We start from the raw sequence: 26,890 nt of genomic DNA, 5'->3' as shown, positions 1-26,890 counted from the left end.
GGGGGGAAAAAATAACACACTGTTCAGCTACAAAGCTATGGGCTGAGCCCATGGGATAAGCAAGACTCCTCCTCTGCCCTCCCAGGTCCGTGGCCATAGGCTTCCCTCCCATCTGCTGGGACACAGCCTGCAGGGCAGGGGACTAACTGGGGCAAATTCTGAGGGGGTGGTGACAGGGTGGGGTGGAGGGGAGAGTGGAAGTTACACAGCTACAGCAGTCAGGCCTGTTTAGTAAGAAGAATCACATTTAATGAATTTCTTTCTTGCAGTTTCAGATGCTCAAGTACAGCTGAAAAAAATCTGAAACAGCTATAGACCCATGACAGACTGATACAAAGAGTACTGCATTTTAAAAAATGATAAAAAAATCCACACACCTACACACACATACACACACATACACACACTCTCTCTCTCTCTCTCACTCAAATTAGACCCCTCCCTCCCCACAAATGTACACTTTTTGGAAACTAAATTGGTTTTGAAGACCCTTCTTCCACAGTGATGGGAAGGAGGGAAAGGTGAGGAGAGAGGTGGGAGGACCGCAGGTGCCTGATCCCTGCGCGCTCCACAAGGGTCAGGTGCCACATGCTGAATGGATAGGTCCAAGGCAGAAGAGACTGCCCAGTGCTGCTGCTCTGGCCTCCATAGGCTCCAGGAGACTCCCAGCTCCGTGGTTAATACTGAACGTGTGCAGGGAGGCCAGTGAACTCTGCTGGCTTAAAACAAAAACAAAAACAAAAACAAAAATGGGGGCGGAGAGGGGGAAGAAAAGAAAAAAAGCAAACACAAATCTAAAGTCATGGAAAAAGCTCCAGAGAGCCCAAGGGTACACTGGGAAGGGTCCGGGGCGGTGGGAGATGGTGCGGACAAAGAAGTCTATACAGCGAACGTTTATATTACAAATGACTGGCAGTTTAGAGTCTCTTCCCAGTTTCACTGCTGCTCCAGCCCAAAGGGGGCAAAACAAAGGAAAAGGGAAAGGAGGGCCGTGGAGATGGGACATGCAGGGTTGGAGGCAGTAGGCTGGGCACGCTCAGATAAGCCCCCGTCGTTTTTTGTAGTCTTCCAAGTTCAGTGATCTCCTGGGAGCACCATCCTTGGCTGGCGGGGCCTTGGAGGTGATGGCCAAAGCCTTTGACTCTGTGGGAAAGAATAGCAGATTGGCAGCTGGAGTACCTGCCCACGCCTTTCCTCCTTTGCCAGCCTCGCTGGTGCACCCTGTCTCGTCTCGTGATGCCCACAACCTGGGCCCTAGAGACACTCATGAACTGACACTCTGTTCTTCCCTAAAATCTGGCCTCCCTGTTGGCCAAAAACACATTGTCTCTGCTCCCAGCCCTGGCATACCTGAGCTGGGAACTTGCAAATCAATCTTCACATCAAAATCATGTACTTTGAACAGATCTTCTGAGAGGTCGCTGGCTGATTTTGAATTCAAATCTTTATCCTTCCCCTGGCCCTGCAACATGAGGATAGTGAAAGATAAGCACCCACGTGCAGGCGAGCTTCCAGTGGCAGCAGGTGCAAGCGGTCTCAGCTCGGTTCCAGCTGGCCCTCTGCAGAGGCTCCCGGTGTCTCTGCGAGAGAGCAAGGAGAGCCAAGGCCATCAGCGTTCCTTCTGGAAGCCTTTTTGGTCTTCCAAGCACTGAAGAGCAGGAATGCTCAGGGCCAGGGTATGAGAATAGGAAGGAGGGCCTAAGGCCACAGCCTCCATCCAACCCGAGATTTTACCAATTCCTGGAACAGTTTAGGTTCCCTGGGAAAAGACCTCTCAGGCAGACATTTGATTTTAAACAGGCAGTTTTCATGGTTTGCCTTAATCACTTCAGCAACTGCCTGGTGGGCACACACAGTTATGCTGGGTGGCAGGGAGGGCATCTTCTGCATTTTGCAGAACACGGTGCCAACATCTGCTAATCAATTTCCTAAAGACCCAGACCCCAGTGTGTGGGGGTGACAGGTTAGAATTCAGGTCGACTGATCCAAACTCCACAGCCCCTGGTCCCGTTTGTAAACAATGGGCAAGCAGGAAGATCAAGGCCAAACTAGGCAAGGTGCTTGCTCCAATGAGCAGGTGGCCTGCTCAACAGCCTGCAGAGGTGAAAGTGGGGGAGGTACTCGCCTTGCTCATTTCCTTGGGGGCGTCGGGTAACACTCCAGAACCATATTTTGCATTCAGCTGGGCCAAGATGGCAGCTTGAACAGCAGGGTCTCTGGACTGAGAGAAGAAATAAGCTACTTTAGAGACTGTTGCTTACTGAGCTCATTGCCTCCACCACCCTCACAAGCACCATGGGGGGCCCCAAAGCAGTTCAGTGGGGTTTCCTCAAGGGAGTGAAAAAGGGCAAGTAGATGCTTTAACAGGAAAACCCTGTCCAGCCAGGCCCTACCTAAGTAATGTATTACACACTAGACATCCAGAAGGCCATTAAAAAACAAAACAAAATCCATATGCTTTCATCTATGTGAAATGTAGAGTGACAGAAACAGAGCGAGCAGAGTGAGAGAAAGAAAGAGAGCGAGCTCAAATCCACCAGTCTCCTCTTCAAGTGGTCACCAATGTTGGGCCTCCAACCACTGGAGACTGGAGCCATCACTTCTGACCCCTGCATGCATACTAGGAGGAGCCTGGGGTTGGAGCAGGGGCACAAGCCCAGGTGGAGTGTAGGCATGCCCACCAAGTGTCCATTCTCATCCCGAACTTTGGATTACTGCCATTTCGCCACAAGAGGTAAATTCTCCACCTGATTTCATGTGATGGGTCACAGCTGTATGTAAGCATTCAGCAGATTCTGTTATAGAACTGCTGTCAGCCTGTGTATGTGAGGGCATTATGAAATACACATGAATCTTGTGCTTAGAGTTGGGCCTCACTGCCAAGAAGTCTATGTCAACATGCATATATTATTAAAAAAAAAAAAAAAAAGTGAAAGCTGAAACATTTCTGGCCCCAAGCATTTTGGATAAGGGATTTTTCAGCCCGTGTTCAAGCCTGTGGCATAAGGAGTTAATTGCCAGGCTGATACAGATCCATACCAGTTCTCACTGCCTATATGCCCTATAGCAAGATAAAAAAAGGAAATGTCCAGACCCAGGAGCTTGAGGAGAGCAAATCCCAGCCAAGAAGATATTATTTTTAACTTCTTTATTAATTTCCTAATGGAATTCACTGTCTGTCCTAGAATCTGGGTCCCCACTACCAACGTCCTCAGGCGCTCACGTTGGAGACGATGGTAGGCTTGCACTGCCGCCGGGTGAAGGGGTCCATCTGCTGGTTCTTCATGTTGTGACTTTCCGCCTGCGACACAGAGCAGCGTTACAGAACAGAATCTGCCTCCCTCCTCTCACCCACCGTGGGTCTGCATACAAATTAAGTCTTTGCAAGGAACTGCAAACAAGCAAAAGCTGTTTCTTGTCTTTTTTTTTCTTGCATTTATCTGGAAGGCTGAGCTATAGAGACAGAGAGAATGAGAAAGAGACATTTAACTACTTGTTCAACTCCCCTAAATGGCTGCAATGGTTGGAGGTACTCAGTCTGGAACCAGGAGCCAGAATTCTACCTGCATTTCCCATGTAAGTGCAGGGGCTCTGGCACTTGGGCCATCTTCTGGTGCTTTCCTAGGCTCATTAGCAGGGAGCTGTACTGCAAGTGAAGCAGCCAGAACTTGAACTGGTACTACAATATGAGATGCTGGTGGCAGTGCAACCTGCTGCCCCACAACGTCATCCCTGTTATCCTCTTCCCTTCAAGATTTACCAATGCAACGATCAAACACCAGAAATCAAAAAAATAATTTCTGTGGAGTAGCATCCAAAGGTGGGGAGAGTAAGACAAGAGAGAAGATGTTTTACTATAAATTAAGAAATCTGGAGCGGTGGTGGTACAGCAGTCAAGAAACCTCTTAGGACGCCCACATCCCACATCACAGTGCCTGTACTGAAGTCCCAGCCTTGGAGGCAACAGGTGGTGGTTTAAGTACACAAGTCCCTGTATGGCAAAAGCAGATTGAATTACTTGGCCTAACTTGTAGGAATTCTGGGAGTGAACCAGCAGGTAGAAGACCTTTGTCTTAGTTTTTCAAATCAATAAAAATTTAAATAAAATAGAAAATACAAGCATGCATATCTGCACACAGAGGGTGTGTATGCTAAGCATACAAGTGGTCCTACTCACCACCAGGGCCTTCTCTGACTCCACAATGTTCCACTCCCGGTTGCGCTGGTTGATATAACTGTGGGGTGAGTAAGAGTATGAGTCAGTGGGCTATAAAAGGAGGAAAGGAGCTGTTCAGTCCGATCCCGGAGATCTGTGGGATCAGGACAGCACAGTGGGTCAAGGTCACAGGCTTGCCTACTGGTGTTGCCCAAGATCCAGGGGCTGAGGACAGGGAGCCAACCAAAATAGGCAGTGTTTACCTGATGGCAGATATGTTCTTGGTTCTCTGGCGGTCCAAGGCCTCTGCTCGCTCCTCTAGTTCATTCAGCTGGTCTTGAATCTGTTTGGCTTTGTCCTGATCCCCTAGGTCCTCAGCCATGGCCTGCATACAGAGAGATGTGTCAGCTCTTGGAGACAACCGGCTCGCTATAAATTCTCCTGTCTTCCAGCACAGGCAAGACATGCTCATGTGATGAACAAGCAATAGCAAATGTGCAAAAATAGAAGCAGTACTTTACGAATATGAGATAAAATTTTCATTACAGTAGTAATACCTTCCATATGGGTACCTGACTCTGGGTCCCTAGTGGAGTGACACCCACCCATACCCTTAAGAAGTCAGAGTCCAGATAGCTAAGCCCCTATCATAAGACTTGCCCCATCCTTTTAATGTGAAGAAATGGAAATCCACCAGCCACCATGGCCGGCCAGTCCTTCTGGTCTGCTCATATTGGCTTGGGGCCAACCTTATTGCAAATGATACTAACATGAAAGAAAGGAGGATGGGATCAACAGGGGCCTTTTTGCTCTAGCAGGAAAAGGGCCAAGAACAACTCTGCTGCCTCCAGCTTGCTTCCAAGGGCCTGCAGTGCCTCGGCAGGGAGGGAAGTGTATGCCTTTGCATAGCCTCAGGCAGGGCGAGGCTTGAGTCCAGGGTCTCACCTTTTCCTTCAACAGCTGTGTCTTCTTCATAGCATAGTTGGGAGGAGCTTTTCTGAACCTTTCTTTCTCTTTAACAATCTGCACCAGAGAGGAGACACCAGCAGTGAGTATATGCTCTACCACTTGTGCCCACGGGTCATGTGGTGAGCCCCTTCTGAAGGCAGCCAGCTGGCTCAAGGGGCTGCTCTGCCCACAGCAGTGCCATGTCCCCAGGGAGGAGGCAGGCACACACGAAGGAACAGGATGGTGCTTCCCGGGACATGCATCAACTCTGCACCATTGTGAGGGAGTCAGTGCCCATCAGTGGCAGCAGTCTGAGGGCCAGGCACTGCAAGGCTAGCCACCAGCCTGGAACACAGATGAAAATGTTGGGATAAAGAGGCACACACATCCTGGAGCCTTGAAGGCACTTGAGTCCAGGAAATCTAATCTGTAGATAAGAATGCCCAGAGAAAAGCTGATCAATTCAAAGTTACACGGCAGTGATGTCTGTACTCCCTCATCTTCCTGTGCAGCTAAAAATATCAAGATACAGGGACACAGGAAATCACGATTTTTTCTAACACTTGTTCTTGATAAGCCCCAGGCGCTGGGGGACCAGCTGTCTTACCTCTTCAATGTCCTGATCATTGAATTTATAATTCAGAGCTTCTTTAATAGATAATTCCTTTTTATTGATTTCATCTAGAGTGGGCAATTGCATGCCGGCAGAGAACATCTGGAGAAAACATGATGAAAGGTTATTAGTAAGGAGTCTGGAAGCACCTTCCCCCTCAAGGCTTGTGGACACATGCTGGTTGTCTCCAGCCACTCACCGCCTCTTTCCATTTCATGAACTCGCTTTCAGTGAATTCCTGGTTTGAGACAAATTCTAGGCGAAACACTCGTTGGTCATTGCCATGCCTAAGGAAGAGTCAGCATGTCTAAGAATGTACATGACAACACCAACCTGACCGGATCCCATCTCCCTCTCTCTGTGGTTACTAAGCCAGACTACCCTTTGGAATTAATTATCTAGAAACATTTATATTCTAACGCTAAAGCACCATTCCAGGCCAATAGGATCAGAATCTCTAAGAGAAGAAACAGGCAGTGAAATAAAAATAAAGCAATAGGCCACTTGGATGGAGAATCACAAAGCTGCTGCTGGAACCAAATGGACCAAGTCAGTGCTTCCAAAGGAAACTCAGTTCACAGGACACTCCAGCATGGCCAAGCAATAGCAAGGATTTCCAGTACTAGGCAAGGGTCTGAATGATGAGCAAACAACTCCCTAGAGAAGATCACCGTGCCTCCTACTGTTATGGTAGTGAAGTTTGGTGCCATTCTCCTGGGAACTGTGTTTGTCACAGCCACACTCCCCACACTGGGTGGCTCTAGGATGGTGTGGGGATGTTAGATGGGGACATGGAGATCCAATCAGGCTGTGGGAGAGGGAGAACTGTGACCATGCTGTGTGAGCCTGGCCTGTTACTTCTTCCTACATGGGCTCTTGAGAACCCCCAAGCTACAAGAGGACAGGGATTGTATTGCATTTGTTTTGTTCTCTCCCTTTTCCTGATGCCTACAACAGCGCTGGGTGCACAGCAGACTTTCAGCAAATATTTGCTGAGAAGACATTTCCATTTTACTAACGAGAAGACTAAGTCAGGGGCCAGTGCTGTGACACAGTGGTTAAAGGTGCTATGACCAGCATCCTATTTGGGAACCAATTAGTGTCCTAGCTGTACCACATCCAACCCAACTCCCAGTTGGCTGCCTGGGAAAAACAGATGACCCAAGTACTTGGCCCCTGCCATCCATGTAGGAGACTAGGATGAAGCTCCTAGCTTCAGTCTGGCCCAGTGTTAGCTACTGCAGCCATGTGGGGAGTAAACCAGAGGTGGAAGATCTCTTGGTGACTCTTTCAAACAGATATATAAATCTCTAAAAAGGAAGGAAAAACAAAAGAGAACTAAGTCCAGAGACATGATCCAACTCATCAGGGTTGAAGTGACTTCAATGACATAGCAAGGAGGGAAGGCAGCTCCTCATGGATGGGCTTGCAGCTCGCACCCAATACCTGGCATCTCTGACTCCCCTGGGGGGAGAGAATGTCCTAGTTTCCCCCAGGCAAACACACAACACCAGCCTCCTCCAGCAGCCTGCATTTGAGGCGAAAGGCGAAGCTGCCAGGAAGCGACTCTCACCGTAGTTGTAGCCCTTTGTTTGTCCTGGTGCCACCAAGCTGGTAAACTTTGGCAGTTTCCACAACGCCAGTGATCTCAGCGACCTAAGTGACAGGACAGAGACCTATTAGGGACAAATTCTTCCAGCACTTTCCACACCACTCTTTTTTTTTTTTTTGACAATATTTACATGGTTAATTAGGGCACAAAGGTTCAAGGGCTATAGGAAAGCACACCACTCTTTCTTTAATCATCCTTGCATACCTGCCTGAACACACAGATGACCCTGTACTGAGAGGCGTGCAGGGCTGTCAGGAGACTCTGGGCACCTTTCAGGTATAGAATTGAAAAGGTACAGGGAGCCTCAGGGCAGGGTAACTAAGGGTAAGGATTTGGGGAGGGTGGAGCCCCTAAGAAGCTTTCCCTTCTGCTAACAATGGGGGAGTGGACTTGGGATTTCAGAGATGAAACCCTGATCACCCAGGTGTGAAGACACAGTCAGCGTGTGTTGCTAAGATCTCTGGAATGTGCCCTCAGACAGAGAGATGTTAAAACCAGACAAGCCAGGGGCTGGCATTATGGTATAATGGATAAAGCTGTCACCTGGTCAGCATCCTATGTAAGTGCTGGCTTGAGTCCCGGCTGTTCCACTTTCTGTCCTGTTCCCTAATGGCCTAGGAAAAGTAGCAAAAAGATGGCCCAAATGTTTGGGCCCAGTACCCACATGGGAGACCTGGAAGAAGCTCTTGGCTTTGGCCTGGCCCAGCCCTGGACATTGCGCCCACCTAGGGAGCAAATCAGTGAAAGGTTGCTTTCTCTCTCTCTCTCTCTCTAATGCTGGCTTTATTCAAATAAATGAAATTTCCCCCCCTTTTTTTGTATGTAAAAGTTTTGCTTCATTCTGTGCCAAGTCACATGCTCTTTCTCAGTAATCACCTGAGCTGATGCAGCACACATGGGCTGGGCTCCTTTGCCTTTCACTGTCCTCTGTCGCTTCCATCTTCCCTTAGAACTGACGTGGCTTTGGAAGTGCCACCTCACCCTACAGGAAGTTCTTCCAGCTAAATGCTGCTCCCACTGAGCACTGAATCAAGCTTATAAGCTTTAAGACTTTATTAATAGAAATGCTGAAGTTCAACTGGAGTGTGGACTATCAAATAATCTTTTTCGAAACACACAATAAGCAAAAAGCCCAATCTAGAACAAAACAAATATAAAACATTTAAAAAGAAAAGGAAACAAAAAAGAAAGCAGCCCTGTTCCAGCTGCCCTGATCACAGAAGCATTGCCAGCGCCTGCACAGTAACCGCAGCAGGTGGCTGCTTTGTGTATTTCTGTAGCCTTTGTCAACTTCACGACAGCTCCCTGGTCTAAAAGTCACTTAGGAAGGAACAGTGAAAATTTTCACCCACTTATTGTCCAAAGGAACGTTATGTAGCTGCCCACAAATACTTCCTAAATGTCTCCCTTCTCCCTTATTTGGTAGCCCAGTACTTCTCCGACAGGCAGGCCTTGTGCGATCCCCACAATCCCCTTTGCTTCACACTGCCACTGTTCTACAGGCACTGTGACCAGGGCCCGTTTCCCAGAGCTGTTCAATAGCTTTGAATCCAGGCTGAGGATTCAAATAAAAACACGGACACCTGTGCCAGTAAGGAGACACCCACCCGGTACACAGGTTTGCTGTTGTGGTTTCCGATGCCAATCCGTACGAAGCAGCCTGTGACAGTTTTAGCAAAGAAGGGCATGTGACACCAACGCTCCAGTTTGTGCCGGGATAATCGGACCCGATTCAATTCTTCTGGTAGGGAGACTGGCTGTGATTTTGGAGGGATTTCTTCTTTCCTATGAAGAGCAAAGGACAGTGAGAAAAGCGCTCATCACAGAAAAAAAATATGAGATGGGGAGAGACACCGCCAGCCACTCCGAGCTCCAACCCAGCTCACCTGGGAGGGGGAGTAATGAAGCCCCAGGGAAGGGCCGCGACAGACCCATCCCCAACCGGCCGTGTCAACTGTCTGGAAGAAGGCGGCCGAGCAGAGCCACAGCACTAAAAGAAGCTCCAGGCCAATCTCAGGCAACCGGAAGTCGTGTCCCACCTGCCGAGCCCAAGGGAAATGTCCAGGGACACAGGCTGGGAGCCAGAGGCATAAGAAATAAATGGGGTAGATGTGCTGGTAGACTCGGTTCAGTGATTCAGGTACTGAGCCAAACTGTGGCCCGAGGCCCAGATAGGGAGACTAGACTCCCCACTGAGCTGCTTCTGCAGACCACCCAGCCCGCCTACCAGACCAAAGTGTACACGGCTTACTCCTCTTCCTCGTCGGAGGAAGATGTTCGAGACGAACGGTCCGACTTTTCGCTAGACTTATCATCCTCTTCTTCCTCCTCATCGTCAGAGTAGACCTCACTGGTCTTTAATGGCTGTTTTTTGGCGAGGAGCTCAGCTAGAAAGAGAAAGGAAAGGCTTACGTAGGTTCAAAGGAAACGGAACCAGCTTTCACCCTTGAAAAAGACCTGGAACATGGCAGAGGACTCAAGCAAGCAGGTCTGTCTCCTCTGGACTCTACTATGACCACCTGAGCTGTATTCAAAGGGGAATTAACCCAGAGATGAAAGGAGCTGAGTCACTCATGATAGATCTACCCTATACACTACTACGTAACAAATAAAAAAGGTGAGCCACTGCCTCCTGAGTCAAAAAATGTGTGCTGAAGTTTGAGGTCACCATCTCAACTACTCAGTGTGGTTGTCCTGGCTAGCAAGCAGATAATACACAAATGAAGATCTTGGTCTCAACAATCGTAAAAACACATAGAGACACTGGAATACTGAATATTATATTACATACATACAACTATTACTTCAGTTTAATACAAGAGCCCCTATCTCTTCATTTTTACTTGGTTTATAAAAAGCTTTATTAATTGGGCAGACATGATAGTGCAACAGGCTAAGGTGCTGCTTGGGAGGACTTCGTTTCTTTCTTTCTTTTTTTTTTTTTTTAAAGATTTATTTTTATTATTTTTTTATTGGAAAGGCAGATATACAGAGAGGAGAGACAGAGAAGAAGATCTTCCGTCCCATGATTCACTCCCCAAGTGAGCACAACGGGCCAATACTATGCCGATCCGAAGCCAGGAGCCTCTTGCGGGTCTCCCACGCGGGTGCAGGGTCCCAAAGCTTTGGGCCGTCCTCGACTGCTTTCCCAGGCCACAGGCAGGGAGCTGGAAGGGAAGCGGGGCTGCCGGGATTAGAACCGGCGCCCATATGGGATCCCGGGCGTGCAAGGCGAGGACCTTAACCACTGCGCCACCGTGCCGGGCCCGGGAGGACTTCATTTCTAATTCAGGTTCCTATAAGCATGCCTGGGAAGGTGATGGTGCAAGTACCTTGGTCCCTGCCACCCTTACAGCAAACCCAGATGATTAAGAAAGCATTTGCTTTTTTTTAAAAAATGTACTTGAAAGAGGTGGAAAGAGAGAACTTCCATCTACTGGTTCATTCCCTAAAAGCCCACATCAGACAAGGCTGGGTGAAGCAGAAGCCAGGAGCCAGGAACTCCACCTGAGTCTCCCACATGGGTCCCAGGGGCTCAAGTCCTTGAGCTATTACCTGCCACCTCTCAGGTTTCACATTAGCAAGACTTTGAATCTAGATACCAAACCAGAGTCTGACCCAGGGTCTCTGATACCAGACGCGGGCAACTCAAGCTACATCTTAAAAACTGTGCAAATCCCTACCCCTGTATTGTCTCTACAGAGACATGCCCTGGCGTTGAACTGTCCCAACTGTAGCCATTGTGACCATTCAGGGAATGAGTCAGTAGATGGAAGCCTTTCTCGCTGGAGCTCTCTTTGTGTAGCAATGCCTTTCAATTAAAGAAACAAATCTTTTAAAAATTCTGATGCTAGAAAGGACACAGATGTAATAAAAGTGGCCTGGAGCTGCTTGTTGAGACGGATGGGGGACTCATGTAGGGTTACAGAGTGTGTCAGTGTATACCTGGAATGGTTGATAATAAAGGCCTACAAAATGAGAAGGGCCAGAGGAAGCCAACTCACAGGATCAGACACAAGGCAGCCATGGCATCTGCCCACCTACCTGTCCTGTTCTTCCGTTTTTCTCGTTCGGCTTTCAGCTCCTCCATGGCTTGGGATTTCTTGTCTAGTTTCTCATCCCGTTTGGAACGTCGTTCCTTGTTGTGGGATGTTACCTGGCAAGGGAAGAGAATAAAGGACTTTTTACCAACAGCTGATGATTCGCTTCTTCTCCTCCTACAAAAGGTTAATGCATTCCTTTCTCCAGCAAGAATCTACTCTGGCTGTATCCTGCCAGCTTGTGTGAAGGAGAGAGCACCCTCTTGTGGTCACAGACAGAGGAAACAATCAGCCCCAGCCTTACTCAAGAATGCATAGCAAAATTAAAAAACTTTTTAAAGTGGAAAAACTTTTTTGGATTACACTAGATGATAGCTAATATTTGTTACTATTGTCAACAAACCACTTTATAATTAACGCATAGATGAAAAGTTCCCAAAGATACACATTCAGGAAATCTAGGAAAACATCCACCTGAAAACATGCCAACCAATGTCCCAGCCAGGTGTTAACCAACTGTCCCCAGAGGGTGGCTCTATGAACCTAGACCCCAGGGAAGCTGACCTCAGCAGTTAACAAAACAGTGTGGGCAACCTAGCAGGAACTGAAAGGGAAGTCTATTTAGGAGCAACGACAAAGATCTTAAAATTCATGTGTATATGGGAGCTTCAAAAAGTCCATGGAACTGCCATTATGAAATAGGCAGGGATCTCAATTTTTTTCCCACCCAAATAAACATGTTCTTTAATTCTATTTTTCCATGAACTTTTGAAGCACCCCAATGTAAGCTCACATTACACACACCTTACACACACGTTCTCTTCTACTTTTTAAGAAAACAGGCTCCATCTGAGGACAGTAAGAACCATGTTCCCTTACCTGAGATTCTTGAATCTGTGTCAGCTTTTTCTTTTCCTGTTCCTCTTCTTGCTTTTTCTTTTTTTCTTTTTTCTCTTTCTTTTTGGCCGTTTTCAGCTTCTTCTTGATTTCAAATCTGGTTTAAAGAAATTTATTTGATTTTTAAGTTAACAATGAAAAATATAGGGAAAGAATAGTTTCAATCAGAAAAAGGAAACTAGCAGGCGAAATGAGTTAATAAACATTCAGCTTTCTGGAAGAAACACCACTGTATCCTTTAAGTATATTAAATTTTTTTTTCTTTTTAAAATATTTATTTAGCTTTATTTGAAAGGAAGACTTTAGAGAAATAAAGTCCCCATCCATTGGTTCACTCCCCAAATGACTACAAAGGCCACAGTTGAGCTGATCTGAAACCAGGAGGCACGAGCTTCTTCCGGTCTTCTATGTGGGTGCAGGGACCCCAAGGATTTGGGTCATCCTCTGCTGCTTTCTCAGGCGATAAGCAGGGAGGTGGATCCCAAGTGCAGCAGGTAGACATGAACCAGCACCCATATGAGATGCCAGCACCTTAGGGTGGAAGATTAGTCTGCTGTAGCACAGTGAGCCTGGCCCACTCCTGGCTGCTGCAGGTATTTGAGGAGCAAACCTGTGATATGAGGATCTTCCTTTCTCTTACCCTTTCTCTGTAACTCTATCTTCTGAATGAATGAATAAATGAATTAAAAAATAAATATTAAAAAGCAATAGCTGCAAGGATTTAAATTGATATTTCCTCAAAGATGTATAAACAGCTAGCAAGCACATAAAAAGATCTTCAACATAACATGCCAAGAGCAAATCGAAATGGTAGCATGACATCACGTCACATCTACTAAGAGAGTTATTATTAAAGAATGAGGAAATGACAATGTCAGTGAGGACAGGTCAAAGTGGACACAGATTCACACCAGTGTGACACAGCTTGATGGCATCTTATCCACCCACACAGAACGGAAAAAAAGCTGCAAAATGCTTGTACGGAAATGTTCTTAGGATCACTTTCACAACAGCAAAAAACATGAAAACAACCAACATCAATCAACAGATGAATGGGTAAATACAACGGGGTGTACAGCAACAATGAATATTATTACTCATCTACAAAAAGAGTCAAGTACTAACACACCTCATGGTTACACTTCAAACATTCTAAGTGCAAGAAGCCAGTCATAAAAAATGACCCAGAATCCACACATACAAAACATCCTGCACAGACTGATCTACAGCTACAGTAAGTGGACAAATAGCGACTGTCAGTGAGCACAGACTTTCTCTGACGATGATTAACATATCCTGAAAGTAATCGTGGTGATGGTTACAAAGCTCTAAGAGTAAAAACCACTGAAGTGTTCATTTTAAGCAGATTATTTCAGCGACTTCTCCCCAGATAGCCATGCCCTGGATGGGGTGAAACTGGGAGCCCCATCCTAGTCTCTCACATGGGTGCAGGGTTCAATCATTTGGGCCATTTTCCACTGCTTTCCACAGCATATTGTCAGGGAGTTAGTGGAAGTGAAGCAGTCAGGACAGCATCACAGGGCAATGGCTTTACCTGCTTTGCTACAATGTCAGCCTCCTTCCTCCTACCCCCACCTCCTTTTTAAAGATTTATGTGAAAGGTAAAGTGACAGAGGGAGATCTTCCAGTCGCTGGTTCACTCTCCAAATGGCTGCAACAGCTGTACTGGGCCAGGCTGAAGCCAGAAGCCCAGAATTCTAACAGGGTCTCTCGCAAGGATAGCAGGGGCCCAAGCACGTGAGCCTTCTTCTGCCACCTCCCAGGCACATTAGCAAAAAGATGGATCCAAAATGGAGCAGCCCATACATAAACTAGTGTTCCCATTTGATCCCAGTAAGTGACAGCTTGATCTATGGTGTCACAACGTGCTGGTCCTGTAGCTTCTATTTCCATAAGCTTCTGTTCTCATATGTACTACCACTCTAGAGGCTTATGCACAACAATCTAGAAAGAGGAAGTTGAAGCAGGAAGAAGGTAAAGTGATTTTTTTTAAAAAAAGATTTATTTATTTTTATCTGAAGGGCAAATTTACAGAGAGAGAGAGAGGGAGAGATCCATCTTCTATCCACTGGTTCACTCCACAAATGGCCACAATGGTTGCAATTGGTTTAGTTTGAACCCAGGAGCTTCTTTCCAGTCTCCCATGTGGGTGCTGGGGCCCAAACATTCAGGCCATCCTATGCTGCTTTTCAAGGCAAGATAAGCAGGGCACTGGATTAGAATTGAAGCCAAAATGGGATGTGGGTACTACAGGCAGAGGCTTAGGCTACTACACCATGGTGCTGACCCCAACGGTAATGTGATTTACTTAAGATCACCTGGCCAGGGCCCAGCATAATAGCCTAGTGGCTTAAGTCATTGCCTTGCAGGCACTGGGATCAGAAATGGGCACTGCTTCGTATCTCGGCTGCTCCACTTCCCATCCAGCTCCCTAATTGTGGCCTGAGAAAGCAGTAGAGGACAGCCCAAAGCCCTGGGATTCTGCACCTGTGTGGGAGACCCAGAAGAAGCTCCTGACTCCTGGCTTCAGATTGGCTCAGCTCTGGCTGTTGCGACCACTTGGGGAGTGAACTGGTAGATGAAGATCTTTCTGTCTCTCCTCCTCTTTGTAAATCGGACTTTCCAATAAAAACAAATAAATCTTAAAAAAAAAAAAAGGCATCACTTGGCCAGTGAGTGTGACTTCATCAGAGACTCTCTGAAAATGCCAGTATTTCCCCCCACCAGGCCCCTGCAACATTCCTGCCCCACTGAGAATGACACATCCCACCTGGTGCTATGCCACAGAATGGACAGGGATGATAATGGGCTCACACATAAAGGTTAGGGAAACCCATAGGAAGGCCTAGAATAGATGCACAAGATGAAGGAACATTTTGCATTGCTCTATTGCAATTGCCCTAAAGCTAGAAAAAGGAGCCCTAAAAACCCAATTTTCTGTTTCTGTATCTAAATCTGTTCAAGATTTATTCATTTTTACTCCAAAGAGAAGGAGAGACAGAGAGAAAAATCTTCCATCCACTGGTCCACTCCCTAAATGGCCATAATGGCTGGAGCTGAACTGATCTAAAGCCAAGAACCAGGAGTCAGCAGGAGCTTTTTCTGGGTCTCACATGTGGGTGTAGGGTCCCAAGGCTTTGGGCCATCCTTGTTGCTTTCCCAGGCCACAAGCAGGGAGCTGTATGGGAACGGAGAGCAGGATACAAACCGATGCCCAGATGAAATGCTGGCACAGTTAGGTAGAGGATTAGCCAATTGAGCCACTGTGCCAACCCCGAAACTTCTACCTTAACAAGTGTCATTCTAAAAACTTCTTAACCACCATAAACCACAGAATCAGCTGTTTCACTCACAAATGATGAAAAATGTAAAAGCAACCAAGGTTGAAAACAGGTCCCCATGCTTCTTTAGGTACTAGTGGTCTTGAAAGACAATCGTTCTCTTGCACGCTCTCCACAGGTAAGAAATCCGCAGCACACTGGTCCCCTGTACCTGCAGTGCCAGTGGCAACCTCTGACATTATGTTTGTTCCAACACAGGTAACCTTGGAAGCATTTGGACGCCAAACAAATGTCTACTGCTGGCTGCTGACTGAAAGCCAAAAATTCTTTTTGAGAATAACTCAGCACACTTAATATGGTCTCCACAAAGGACAAACAGGCTCTTGGAGGAACCAGAATAAATTGCTGCCAGAGAAGCTGCATTTAGTTTTCTTTCTTATGGTAGATCTGAGACTGTATTTTATTTCTGAAGACAGTTTCACCTTCAAATTGTTAGAAGGAAGAACCTTTGCCATTTAAAACATGGCTTAAGTCCAGAAAAATGAAACAGCTTCTGAATATCACAAAGCAGTGGGGGCGGGTGTTTGGCATGGTCACTGGCCTCCCCTGCCTGAGTGCCTGGGTTTAAGTCCCAGTTGCACTCCCAGTCCCACATTCCTGCTAATGCTTGGAAGGGGAACATGCAAGAGCTGGCAGGAGGCCCAGCTTCTTGGTTTTGGCATGCTCAGTTCCAACATTATGGGAAGATTATAGTGAACCAGCAATGAGACCTCTGTCTCTTTACCTCTCTAATAAAATAACTATTTTAAAAAAAACAATTTAAGGGGCAGGCTTTGTGGCACAGGAAGTAACCTGCTGCTTTTGATGCCCACACCTCAAATTGGAGTGCCAACTTTTGATGTGTCTTGGAAGACAGGAGACAATGGTCCAAGTACTTGGGTCCCTGCAACCCACAAGAGAGACCTGGATGGAATTCCAGTTCTCGGGGTTGTCCTTGCCTATTCTCAGCTGTTGTGGGTATTTGGGGTGTGAGCCAGTAAATGGAAGATCTTCTTGTAATTCTGCTTTTCAAGCATGTTAAATGAAAAGGCAACTTAAAGCTGAGTTTCAGAAAACACAAAACCTGGAGCCAGTGTTGTGGCCAGTGGTTAAGTTACTGTCTGGGACACCAGCATCACATATTACAGTGTTGTTTGAGTCCTGGCTGTTCCACTTCTGATCTAGCTGGCACTAATGCAACTGGCAAGGCAGCGGATGATGGCTCAAGTACCTGCGCCTCTGCCATCAATGCAGGAGACTTGGATCAAGGTCCTGGTTCCTGACTTCAGCCTTGTCAGACCTGGCTGTCACAGTCATTTGGGGAGTGAATAAACAAATGAAAGATCTCTCGGTTTCTTTGCCTTTCATAAAATACATCTAAACCAGTCAATCAATGAAAGCCAGCAGGACTGTGAAACAGGGTTAACCTGCAAGTACAGAGGGCAAATCACAGTCTCCAATCTGATGAAGAGAGAGCTGCCCAGGGCAAATTTGGACAACTGCTTCCACTTAGGTGTTTGGGCAACTTTAGAGCTGCAAAATATCGTTTTTACCATTTACTTTCCACACAGCATTTTATGTGTTCCACATTACTTTCAGTAATGATGGCAGCCATCTCATGGCTGCCTTACTACTTTTGCTTAACAGGAATCCAATCATGTATTGCTTTCTATCAAGTAATTCCCTTAGTGCCTGTGGTACAGAATAAGCAAAAATCACAGGACTCTTGAGGCCTGAGGGGATATTGCCAAAAAGTAATTTTTTTTGGTTTTGTTTTTGTGGGGGTCAGATGGTCCTTTGTTTGAAATCCAATTCTGCCACCTACCAGTCAAATGACCTTGGGCAAGTTCCTTCTTTCACTTACTCCACAAATATTTAGTGCACTCCATGTGTCAGCTACTCTTCCTGGAGCTAGAAACAGAGCAGTAAAGTTTCTGCCTGTACTGAGAGTTAGCTACTATCTCTGGCCTTAAGAGATAACTAATCTCACAGGACTGTTGGGATAATCACACGTGCATTCATTAAAAACATAATGGCCATATGGGTAGGCTTTATGACAAAGACTCTAAGGGGGCCAGCACAATGGCTCAATTGGCTAATCCTTTACCTGTAAGTGCTTGCATCTCATATGGGAACTGGTTCCTGTCCTGAATGCTCCACTTCCCATCCAGCTTCCTGCTTGTGGCCTGGGAAACTGGTAGAAGATGGCTCAAAGTCTTGGGACCCTGCCCCCATGTGGGAGACCCGGAAGAAGCTCCTGGCTGCAGAATGGCTCAGCTCCGGCCATTGTGGCCGCTTGGGGAATGAAACAGTGGAAGGAAGATGTTTCTTTCTCCTACTCCCTGTAAATCTGTCATTCCAATAAAAACAAACAAAAAACCTTAATGAACAATGTGTTTTACAGTTTACAGTGGGTAAAGCTGCTACATTTAATGCTGGCATCCATATGAATGCCAGTTTGAGCCTCTTTGCTTTTCCATTTCTGACCCACTTTCTGTAGGTTGACCCAAGTGCTTGGGCTCCTGTTACCCAAATGGGAAAACTGGAAGAAGCTCCTGATTCCTGCCTCCAGTCTGCCCTAGACCCAGCCACTGTGACAATATGGGGAACAAATAAGCAGATGGAAGATCTCCATGCCCTTTCTGCCTGTCTCTAAATCTTTAGAAATAAATTTAAGGGCCCGGTGTGATAGCGTAGTGATTAAGGTCCTTGCCTTGCATGTGCGGGGATCCCATATGGGCACCAGTTCTACTCCCGGTAGCCCTGCTTCCCATACAGCTCCCTGCCTGTGGCCTGCGAAAGCAGTTGAGGGCGGCCCAAGGCTTTGGGACCCTGCACCCACTTGGAAGACCTGAAGGAGGCTCCTAGCTTTGGATTGGCTCAGCTTCAGCTGTTGCAGCTGCTTGGGGAATCAACCATTGTACGGAAGATCTTCCTCTCTGTCTCTCTTCCTCTCTGTATATCCGCCTTTCCAATAAAAATAAATACATCTTTAAAATAAATAAATAAATAAATAAATAGTGTTCTGGGCTCAGCATAGTAGGCTAGTGGCTAAAGCCCTTGCCTTGCACTCACCAGGATCCCATATGGGCTCTGGCTCATGTCCTGGCAGCCACACTTGTCCCTGAGGTTGCTTGGGGAGTGAATCAGTGGGTCAAGGATCTTCCTTTCTGTCTCTCCTCCTCTATATATATCTGACTTTCTAATGAAAATAAATCTTTAAAAGTAATAATAAATAAATAAATTAATTAAACATTGTGTTGGTTTGATAAAGCAGATGAATGAAAACTTAAAAAAAGTGTTCTAACAAATCTAAATAGTACTGAGTAAACAACAAATATCTTAAATGTAAGCATGTGGTTTGTTTTTCATCATCAGCAATAACATGTTCAATGTTGCAGTTTTACTGAGTGCTCACATCCATACTGGAGTGCCTGGGTTCAAGTCCCACCTTCACAAAAGAATCCAGCTTCCTGCAATGCACACCCTGGAAGGCAGCAGTGATGGGTTAAGTGCTTGGACCCTGCCACTCCTGACTTGAGTTCCAGGCTCTTGGCTTCAGCCCAGCCCAGCTCTGGTCATTGTGGGCATTTGGGGAGTGAACCAGATGACAGGAATTCTATCTCTCTACCTTTCAAAAATGTATCATATCCCAAATACGGCTTGTGCTAGTTACCAAAAACATGATCAGAACATGTAGATTTGCCTATAAGTGAACAAAACCTAATATGAATCTAATTTATAATAATGTTGGATGTAATTTCTTAAACACTATACTAAAAAAACAATGGCCATATGGGAGGCTTTTGTACAGGTGGACAGTAGAAATTCTGGAAGTCCAACAGCCAAAGGTCGGACACTATCTGCACAAGACAGGAGTACGCGGGAGAGGACATGATGAGAGACAAGAAATACACAGAAAAGGCAGGGCAGCTGCAACCTTACCTTCTTTTCAACACCTCCCTCTTCTCTATGCGGTTGAACAGCTCTTGCTCTCTCTCTTTCTCTGTCATCTGCTCCAGACGGGCCCTGTCTTCCTCATCTCCCATGAGGTCCTCTCCATAGCCGTCATGGAACTCTTCATCTTCTGAGGAAGAGTCTGAATCTGAACTAGAAGAGGAGCTGTTGGTGTCAGAATCTGACACCTCACCTGCAACAAAGGCCCAAACTCTAGATTACACAGCAGCCAAGGCGCCCCAAACATTGACAGTCATCAGCACCTGGCCTGTGCCCTGGGGCCCAGCCCTGCACTGTCTTTGGTAACCTTAACAAGGCCTAAAGAACTTTAAGCAGGAATAGAAATGAGCTTGTTCTTTTTGAGAAATAAAAAAGAGAGAAAGAGCTCCCCGTCCATTGGCCACTGGTTCACTCCTTGAATGCTAGCAGCAGCTGGGGCTGAAGCTAGGAGCTGGCACTGCCGAAGGCTTCCCCTGCAGTAGCAACAGGACTGGCACTAGCAGGAAGCTGGAATCCGAAGTTGGAGCCGGGACTTGAACTCAGGCACCCTGTAATGGGTTGCCCTGGTCGTAACTGATGACAGTAGCCTAAAAACCACACCTCACTTGCACTTTTTAATTCACCTATTTTACTTTGACCTACAGAAAAAAAAAAAAAACAAAAAAAAAACTGGAGGAATAATTTGACTTTTATATTCACCTATGGTTAACAGGGTCAATTTATCTTTTCTTTCTGTCTACAGTTATAAAATAGGGTATACATTTTTATTATGGATGCTACCCAACTGAAACTTGCAGTGATCCGAAGCTTTCCCCAATAAATATTTCTCCTAAGGAGAACATTCTCTCACATAACCAATTATACAATTGCCAAATTTAAAAATTAAACACTGATGTAATTCTGTTATCTAATATGCAGTCCATATTCATATTTCACCAGCTGTCCCAACACTATCCTTTCTAGTCAAAGCTGGAACCAACTGAGGATCACACATAGCATTTGGCCATCATGTCCCACTAGAAGCCTTCATCTGAGTCAGCCTTGTCTCTCCTGCCTCTGGCCTTGTGAAAGAGTATGTAGAAGCCCACAAAACTGTCTTAAAGAGTTCTGTGATGTGATAATCAAGATGCTCTCTACTGGATGGCAGCTACCGCACTTGGCTACTGAGACACGGAAATACAGCTGGTGCAATAGAGAAACTGTACTTTAATCGTTTATTTTTAGCTATTTTAAGTAGAAACAGTTATCAAATGTTCTCCAATTTTCTTTGGTTTGTTTTGTAAGAAATGATTCAACGTATGAGTTCTTGGCAAGAATCTTCCTTAAGTGATTGTGTCCTTTTCAATAGATCACATCAGCAGTACATGTCCCATTGTGAGTGGGTGTTACTGGGACCACATGGTTAAGGTGACACTCTCAGCTTTCTCCTTTGTAAAGGCCTTTTTGTCTTTATAGTTTAGTACACTTAGGGAGATGTTTTGAGATTTTATAAATCTCTTGTTTCCCAAAAAGTTTTAAAAATCACCAATACTTCTTAGTAAATCAGTTATTACAATAACAGTTAAAAATGGTAATTTTTTTCTAATACTATAATTTCTTATACATTATTAGTTGGCACTTTAAAAACCAATGTTTTCATGAGTCATTAAACTAATTAGTGAACTCCCAATTACACAGGATCATAAAAGAACAAACGGTGGTATGGAAGAGTATACGCAGGAGTGTTAGGTTAACTCAGCCTTTGAATAAGGACTGAGTTAGCATCTACAAGCAAGTGCTAAAACCAGCCTAGGCCAATTCCACACAGGCCATTTTGTGTGTAAGTACTATTCATTTGACAAGTTCACTTGTCAATCCTGTGTTACTAAGAAATTCTGGAATTGCTTTTAAAAAAAGTGAGCATTTTGTACTGACTCTAGGATTTCCATCCTCAATCAGACCTTGTATGGCCACAGGAAAAAGGAAGAGTAGGTGTTTAGAGTAAAGTGAATTAAAGCAAACGCAGGGACTTGTCACGGACCCATGCTACCAACCACCCAGACTGCAAGTACTGTCCTCGCCTCATGAGGATGCTCGGAGGGCTCTCGCCCGGGAGAAGCAGACAGGCACGGACTCAGGACAGAGGCAGCATGGCCATGGCGGGAAGGGGTGCTGCTCTGCTCACCTTCCTCTGGGGCCGAGCTCTCGGCTGAACTGTCTTTGTCTGAACTGCCTGAGGAGGCAGTTTTGTTGGCTTGTTTCTTCATGGTTCCTTTCTTCTCTGTTTTTCTGGTTTTTCCTTTCTTCTTGTTTTTGTTGTTCCCAAATGTCCACTACAGGAAAGAAGAAAGAGGAAAACTGAAGTAGGAATAGGGACCTCATTGGAAAAGGCTGAGATTGCAAGGTCTCTACTGCTTAAGTGCCAAACAAACACACCTTACACAAAAAACAGATCTTAAAACCTTGGTTGAAACATCCTAACTTCAGGGGGCTTGAGGAGTTAGGCTTAGCAGCTAAGCCACTGGTTAGGATGCCCACATCCCATGTTGCACTGCCTGGGTTTGATTTGTCTCTGGTTCCTGATGATATCTTCCTGCTAACGTCAGAGGTAGCAGTGATGGCTCATTTAACTTCCTGCCACCCATGTGGGCAACTTGGATGCAATTCCTAGCTCCTGGCTTTCGTCCCTTGGGAGTCACAGGCATTTGGAAGTGAACCAGTGCAGAGGAGCCCTTGTGTTCTCCCTCAAAACTATATAAAAACTACACAACTTCTGCTCTGCACCTTTTCTTAGAAATAGCACAGAATTCATGTAATAAACAAAACTTAGTTAATGTAGTCTTTATTGTAACTGGAATTTAATGGTATCAACCTTATGGCAAATCAGCAGCATTATTTAAAAATGCAGAAGAAAGCAGCTTGTCATGTGTGGGGCAGTGATGGCAGGAACTAGCAGGACAGGTTGTGTTTGTGTCTCAGGAAGGCAGGGAATGAAGCTCATGCCCAGGAGGCAACTACAGAAAGCACGGGAAGAAAGGTTAGTTCGTGTCATTTTTTTGGCAAGGACAGTTGCAATGCACCAACATCAAGGAGGCAGAACATGAAGCAGATCATTAAATACATTGGTGTGTATTTTCTGTTAAAAATTTGCATCAGGCTATAGTGTTTCAATTGGGCCTTAACAGAAGGTCCTAGAGGTCTAAACAACCTGCAATTGCCATCATCAAAGTGATAGGCAGGCAAATAAACAGTTAACCATTCCAAGGCTGAAAGACAAATCATCTCCTAGGGCCAGAATTGTGCAGCAGGGTTAGGTTAAGTCACAACTTGTGATGCCAAAGCTGATATCAACATCACATATCAGAATACAGGTGTAAGTCCCAGCTGTTCTTGTTTCCAATCCAACTTGCAGCTAATGTGCCTCCAAGTACAGCAGAAGATGGTCCATGTTTGGAATTCAGGCAGTTACAGGAGAGGCAGGGAGGGATCTTCTGGCTTTTTCAGCCATTTAAGAAATGAACTATTGGGTGGAAGTGCACAAGTACTTGAACCTTCTGTCTCCACAGTGGACGTTAGTAAGAGACTGAATTGGAAGTGGAGTCCTGGTATGTACCCAGGAACTACACTGCTGGACACCAACAACCAAAGCAACAATCTGCCTGTCTTTGATATTTCAACTTTTCAATTTAGAATGATTTTAGGTGAAAAATATTTTTTACTTGAGAACTTTGTTCTATGTACTATAAAGAATAATCTTCATCTTTCCATCATCACAGATTGAAGATTAAATCTATTGTAATAATATTTTTATAATCAATACTGAAGAAAAGGGCAGCCTCTGCATCTACTACAAAGGAATGGCAGGGGTTGATGTGGTTCAGTACGGTATGACACTGCCTGGGATGCCCATAGCTCACATCTGAGCGCCAGTTTGAGTCCAGTTGCTTGACTTCCAGGCCAGCTCCCTGCTCTGTGCCTAGAAAATAGTAGAGAATGATCCAGATACCAGGGACCCGTCACTCATATGAGACACACTATTTGGAGATCCAGTCTCCTGGCTTTAGCCTGGCCCAGCCCTGTCTGTTTTGTCTGTTTGGGGAGTGGGCTAAAGGACAGATCTCTCTATCTTAATCTTTCAAATCAATATTTTAAAAAATGAGTAATAATTACCCTCCCACCTAACAACAGATAAGATTAGAGAGGGTGGGCCGGGCACGGTGGCGCAAGTGGTTAAGTCCTCGCCTTGCACGCCCGGGATCCCATATGGGTGCCGGTTCTAATCCCGGCAGCCCCGCTTCCCTTCCAGCTCCCTGCCTGTGGCCCGGGAGGGCAGTCGAGGATGGCCCAGGGCCTTGGGACCCTGCACCCGCGTGGGAGACCCCGAAGAGGCTCCTGGCTTCGGATCGTCATAGTATCGGCCCGTTGTGCTCACTTGGGGAGTGAATCATCGGACAGAAGATCTTCCTCTCTGTCTCTCCTCTGTGTATATCCACCTTTCCAATAAAAAAATAATAAAAATAAATCTTTAAAAAAAAAAAGAGAGAGAGACAATATTCTTTCTGCTGGTTCACTTCCCTAACAGCTAAAATGGCTAGGTCTGGACCACACCAAAACCAGGAGCTTGTCTGGGTCCCACATGTGAGTGCAGAGGCCTAGGAACTTGGGTCATTTTCAGCAGCTTTCACAAGCACATCAGTAGGTAGCTGGATCAGAAGCAGAGCAGCTGAGAGATGAGCCAGTACCTGTATAGAATGATGGCATCAAAGGTAGCAGTTTTACCTACTTGCTACACCACAACGACCACCACCCATTAAAAGATCTATTCTGGCATCAGTAGAAGGGCCAGATGAATATAAATAGATATAAATGAATGTTAATATAAATTACATGGTCTAGAATAATATAATAAGTAATTGAACAGTGTATTCTCCTTTAAGAAGTGAATTTACAATCTGTACTATAACATTTCAATAACCAGATAAGTATCTAGAAAGAAAACCTAGTGTTTCTCTTTTAAAACCAACAATTTCAAGCTTCCAATCATGTCAAATTTTAATGTTTCATGGAAGGTACACAGGCTAGTGTTGAAGTTTTGAAATTGTTTGTTAACTGAGCATAAATAAATTATTTTTCTGTGTTACAACACAGACGTTACTGAAGTCAACAGCATATAAATAATATCCTGCTACAATCAACAGCAGAACTAAGCACACTATTCTAAATATTCTATGGTTATTAAAATGAGTGTGAACCAGTTTTCCCAAAGAGAGCAGTAGGCCTGTGGACTCGCACCCAGTGGCAGCAATTAGGGTCATACATATGTCACAGTGCCTAGGTCAATTTTTGCCTGCAGAGTTGGTTTTAACATGTGTACTACAGCTAAGCTGTGGGCTTACTTGCTAGGGAGAAAACAAAATGATCTAGATATGCAGTCACACAGGTAAATCCAACTCAGGAGGCATCAGGAAGCGGTTTGACTCACTTATTTTTCCCCTTGTTACAACTCCTCCCCATCTGCCTCAATCTGCCACAGCCCGAGCCAAGCAACTGTCACTTATTTGTAGCCTATGATGTTTATCCCTTGCAGGGGAGGGAGAAAAATACAAAAATGAAAAGAGAAGGAAATAAAACTTCTTCAATTTAAAAGGAGTTTTCCTAGACAAACCAATGCATGATAAAGAAACCTTTCTTCCAGTCAATAATTTTGAATATTCCTGAGCAAATCAGGCTATGTTACCCTCCGTAAGCCTGACTCAGTAGGGTCTGGCCTGCCCAATGCAAACAAGCAACAGCTCCAGGTTCAGGGGAATTATAATAATGCAGGCCACTTTACTTTTAGAAATAAAATTTCAGGGCCCAGTGCGATAGCGCAGGGGTTAAAGTCCTTGCCTTGAACACATTAGGATCCCATATGGGCACCAGTTCTAATCCCGGTAGCCCTGCTTCCCATCCAGCCCTCTGCTTGTGGCCTGGGAAAGCAGTCGAGGATGGCCCAAAGCTTTGGGACCCTGCACCCGCGTGGGAGACTTAGAAGAGGCTCCAGGCTCCTGGCTTCAGATTGGCTCAGCTCCAGCCGTTGCGCTCAATTGCAGAGTCAACCATCAGATGGAAGATGTTCCTCTAGGTCTCTCCTCCTCTCTGTATATCCGAGTTTCCAGTAAAAAAAAAAAAATTAAATTAAAAAAAAAATAAATAAAACTTTATACGAATAATTGAGATTCTAGATTGCAGCCACTGTATATTCTTCCTCTATAAAAGTGTTTTATTTTTTAAAAGATCTATTTTTTTTATTTATTTGAAAGGTAGAGTTAGAGAGTGAAGAGACAGAAAGAGACTTCCATATGCTGGTTCCTGCAATGGGTCAGGCCGAAACCAGGAGCCAGGAGCAGCTTCTGGGTATCCCACGTGGGTGCAATGGCCAAGTATGTATGACCTTCCCAGGTGCATTAGCAGGGAGCTGGATCAAAAGTAGAACAACCAGGACTCAAAGCAGAACAGTCAGGACATGACTGGCACTCAAGGTGGCAGCTTAACCCTAGCCCCAGAAAAGTTACTTTATGGTTAAACAGAACCCCTCCTCTGCATTTCCATCATCAGAAATAAATAATCACATAAAATTTAGGACTTTGTCTCACTATTATGCCACTTTAATTCAGAGACTCAAATGGGTACCCATAATTTCCCAAAGACCTTTTCCTGAAGAACAGATTACATGTATAACATACTACATTTATACTGTAAAACAGACTCCTGAATGCTTTCTGGTTCAAGCACGCATTTTAAACATTCACCCTGTCCCATGTCTCCCAGGAGTCTAATAAACCACCAAGGAAGCAGTCAAGACTGGTGGCAAGCAGAGCTGACAGAGAAATGATCTCAGAAATGATCTCAGAAATGAACTAGCCCAGAGCTAGTTCACCAGGCTATACAAAGAGACTAATACTGCTGATTGTTGGAAACCTGTGCTTCCGGGGTATCTTAAGCTCTTCTGAAAACTTAAAAGGGCCCTAAAGTGAACCAGACATTAGGTAAGAATAAGAAAAACAGTGCCTGGTGGTTTGTACCTGAACTTGTAGTACAGAGGCCTGAGTAGGCCCGGGGAAAGGCACCCTTGTCAGCAGGACTCTCCTGCCCCTGATAGCCTGCTTCCTAAGCATACATGTGCGCACGCCCCCACAGCACCAGGCAAATGCTCACATCACGTATACATGCAGGGATGTCCATCTACAACAGAGGCTGGAAGGAAGAAATTAGGAAAAAATTAGCAGTTTGATTCTTGCCAATTTAAGATATTCTTGTGGGTAGCAATCCCCTAATGCTAGAAGGAAGGTGTGCACTACACAATCG

General features: G+C 45.5%; 1 protein-coding gene across 1 annotated transcript in view; it reads right to left on the bottom strand.

Annotated features, from left to right (window-relative positions):
* Positions 1-734: 734 nt before the first annotated feature.
* Positions 735-26,890, bottom strand: part of RTF1 (RTF1 homolog, Paf1/RNA polymerase II complex component) — a 47,523-nt gene continuing 21,367 nt past the window's right edge. Inside the window, exons 3-18 of the mRNA XM_040968605.1 lie at positions 21,729-21,876; positions 19,553-19,757; positions 12,249-12,363; positions 11,374-11,485; positions 9,581-9,716; positions 8,937-9,114; positions 7,291-7,373; positions 5,917-6,004; positions 5,712-5,819; positions 5,102-5,179; positions 4,420-4,541; positions 4,178-4,235; positions 3,224-3,301; positions 2,126-2,221; positions 1,351-1,462; positions 735-1,143 (exon numbers count right to left, since the gene is read on the bottom strand). Coding sequence (XP_040824539.1) covers positions 1,037-1,143; positions 1,351-1,462; positions 2,126-2,221; positions 3,224-3,301; positions 4,178-4,235; positions 4,420-4,541; positions 5,102-5,179; positions 5,712-5,819; positions 5,917-6,004; positions 7,291-7,373; positions 8,937-9,114; positions 9,581-9,716; positions 11,374-11,485; positions 12,249-12,363; positions 19,553-19,757; positions 21,729-21,876 — 1,824 coding nt within the window. The 3' untranslated portion in view covers positions 735-1,036. The remainder of the gene's footprint in view (positions 1,144-1,350; positions 1,463-2,125; positions 2,222-3,223; positions 3,302-4,177; positions 4,236-4,419; positions 4,542-5,101; positions 5,180-5,711; positions 5,820-5,916; positions 6,005-7,290; positions 7,374-8,936; positions 9,115-9,580; positions 9,717-11,373; positions 11,486-12,248; positions 12,364-19,552; positions 19,758-21,728; positions 21,877-26,890) is intronic.

This window comes from Ochotona curzoniae, unplaced genomic scaffold (assembly GCF_017591425.1).
Source record: "Ochotona curzoniae isolate NIBS_2020 unplaced genomic scaffold, NIBS_Ocur_1.0 scaffold_4701, whole genome shotgun sequence".
Taxonomy (NCBI): domain Eukaryota; kingdom Metazoa; phylum Chordata; class Mammalia; order Lagomorpha; family Ochotonidae; genus Ochotona; species Ochotona curzoniae.
This window is presented reverse-complemented; position numbering and strand designations above follow the sequence as displayed.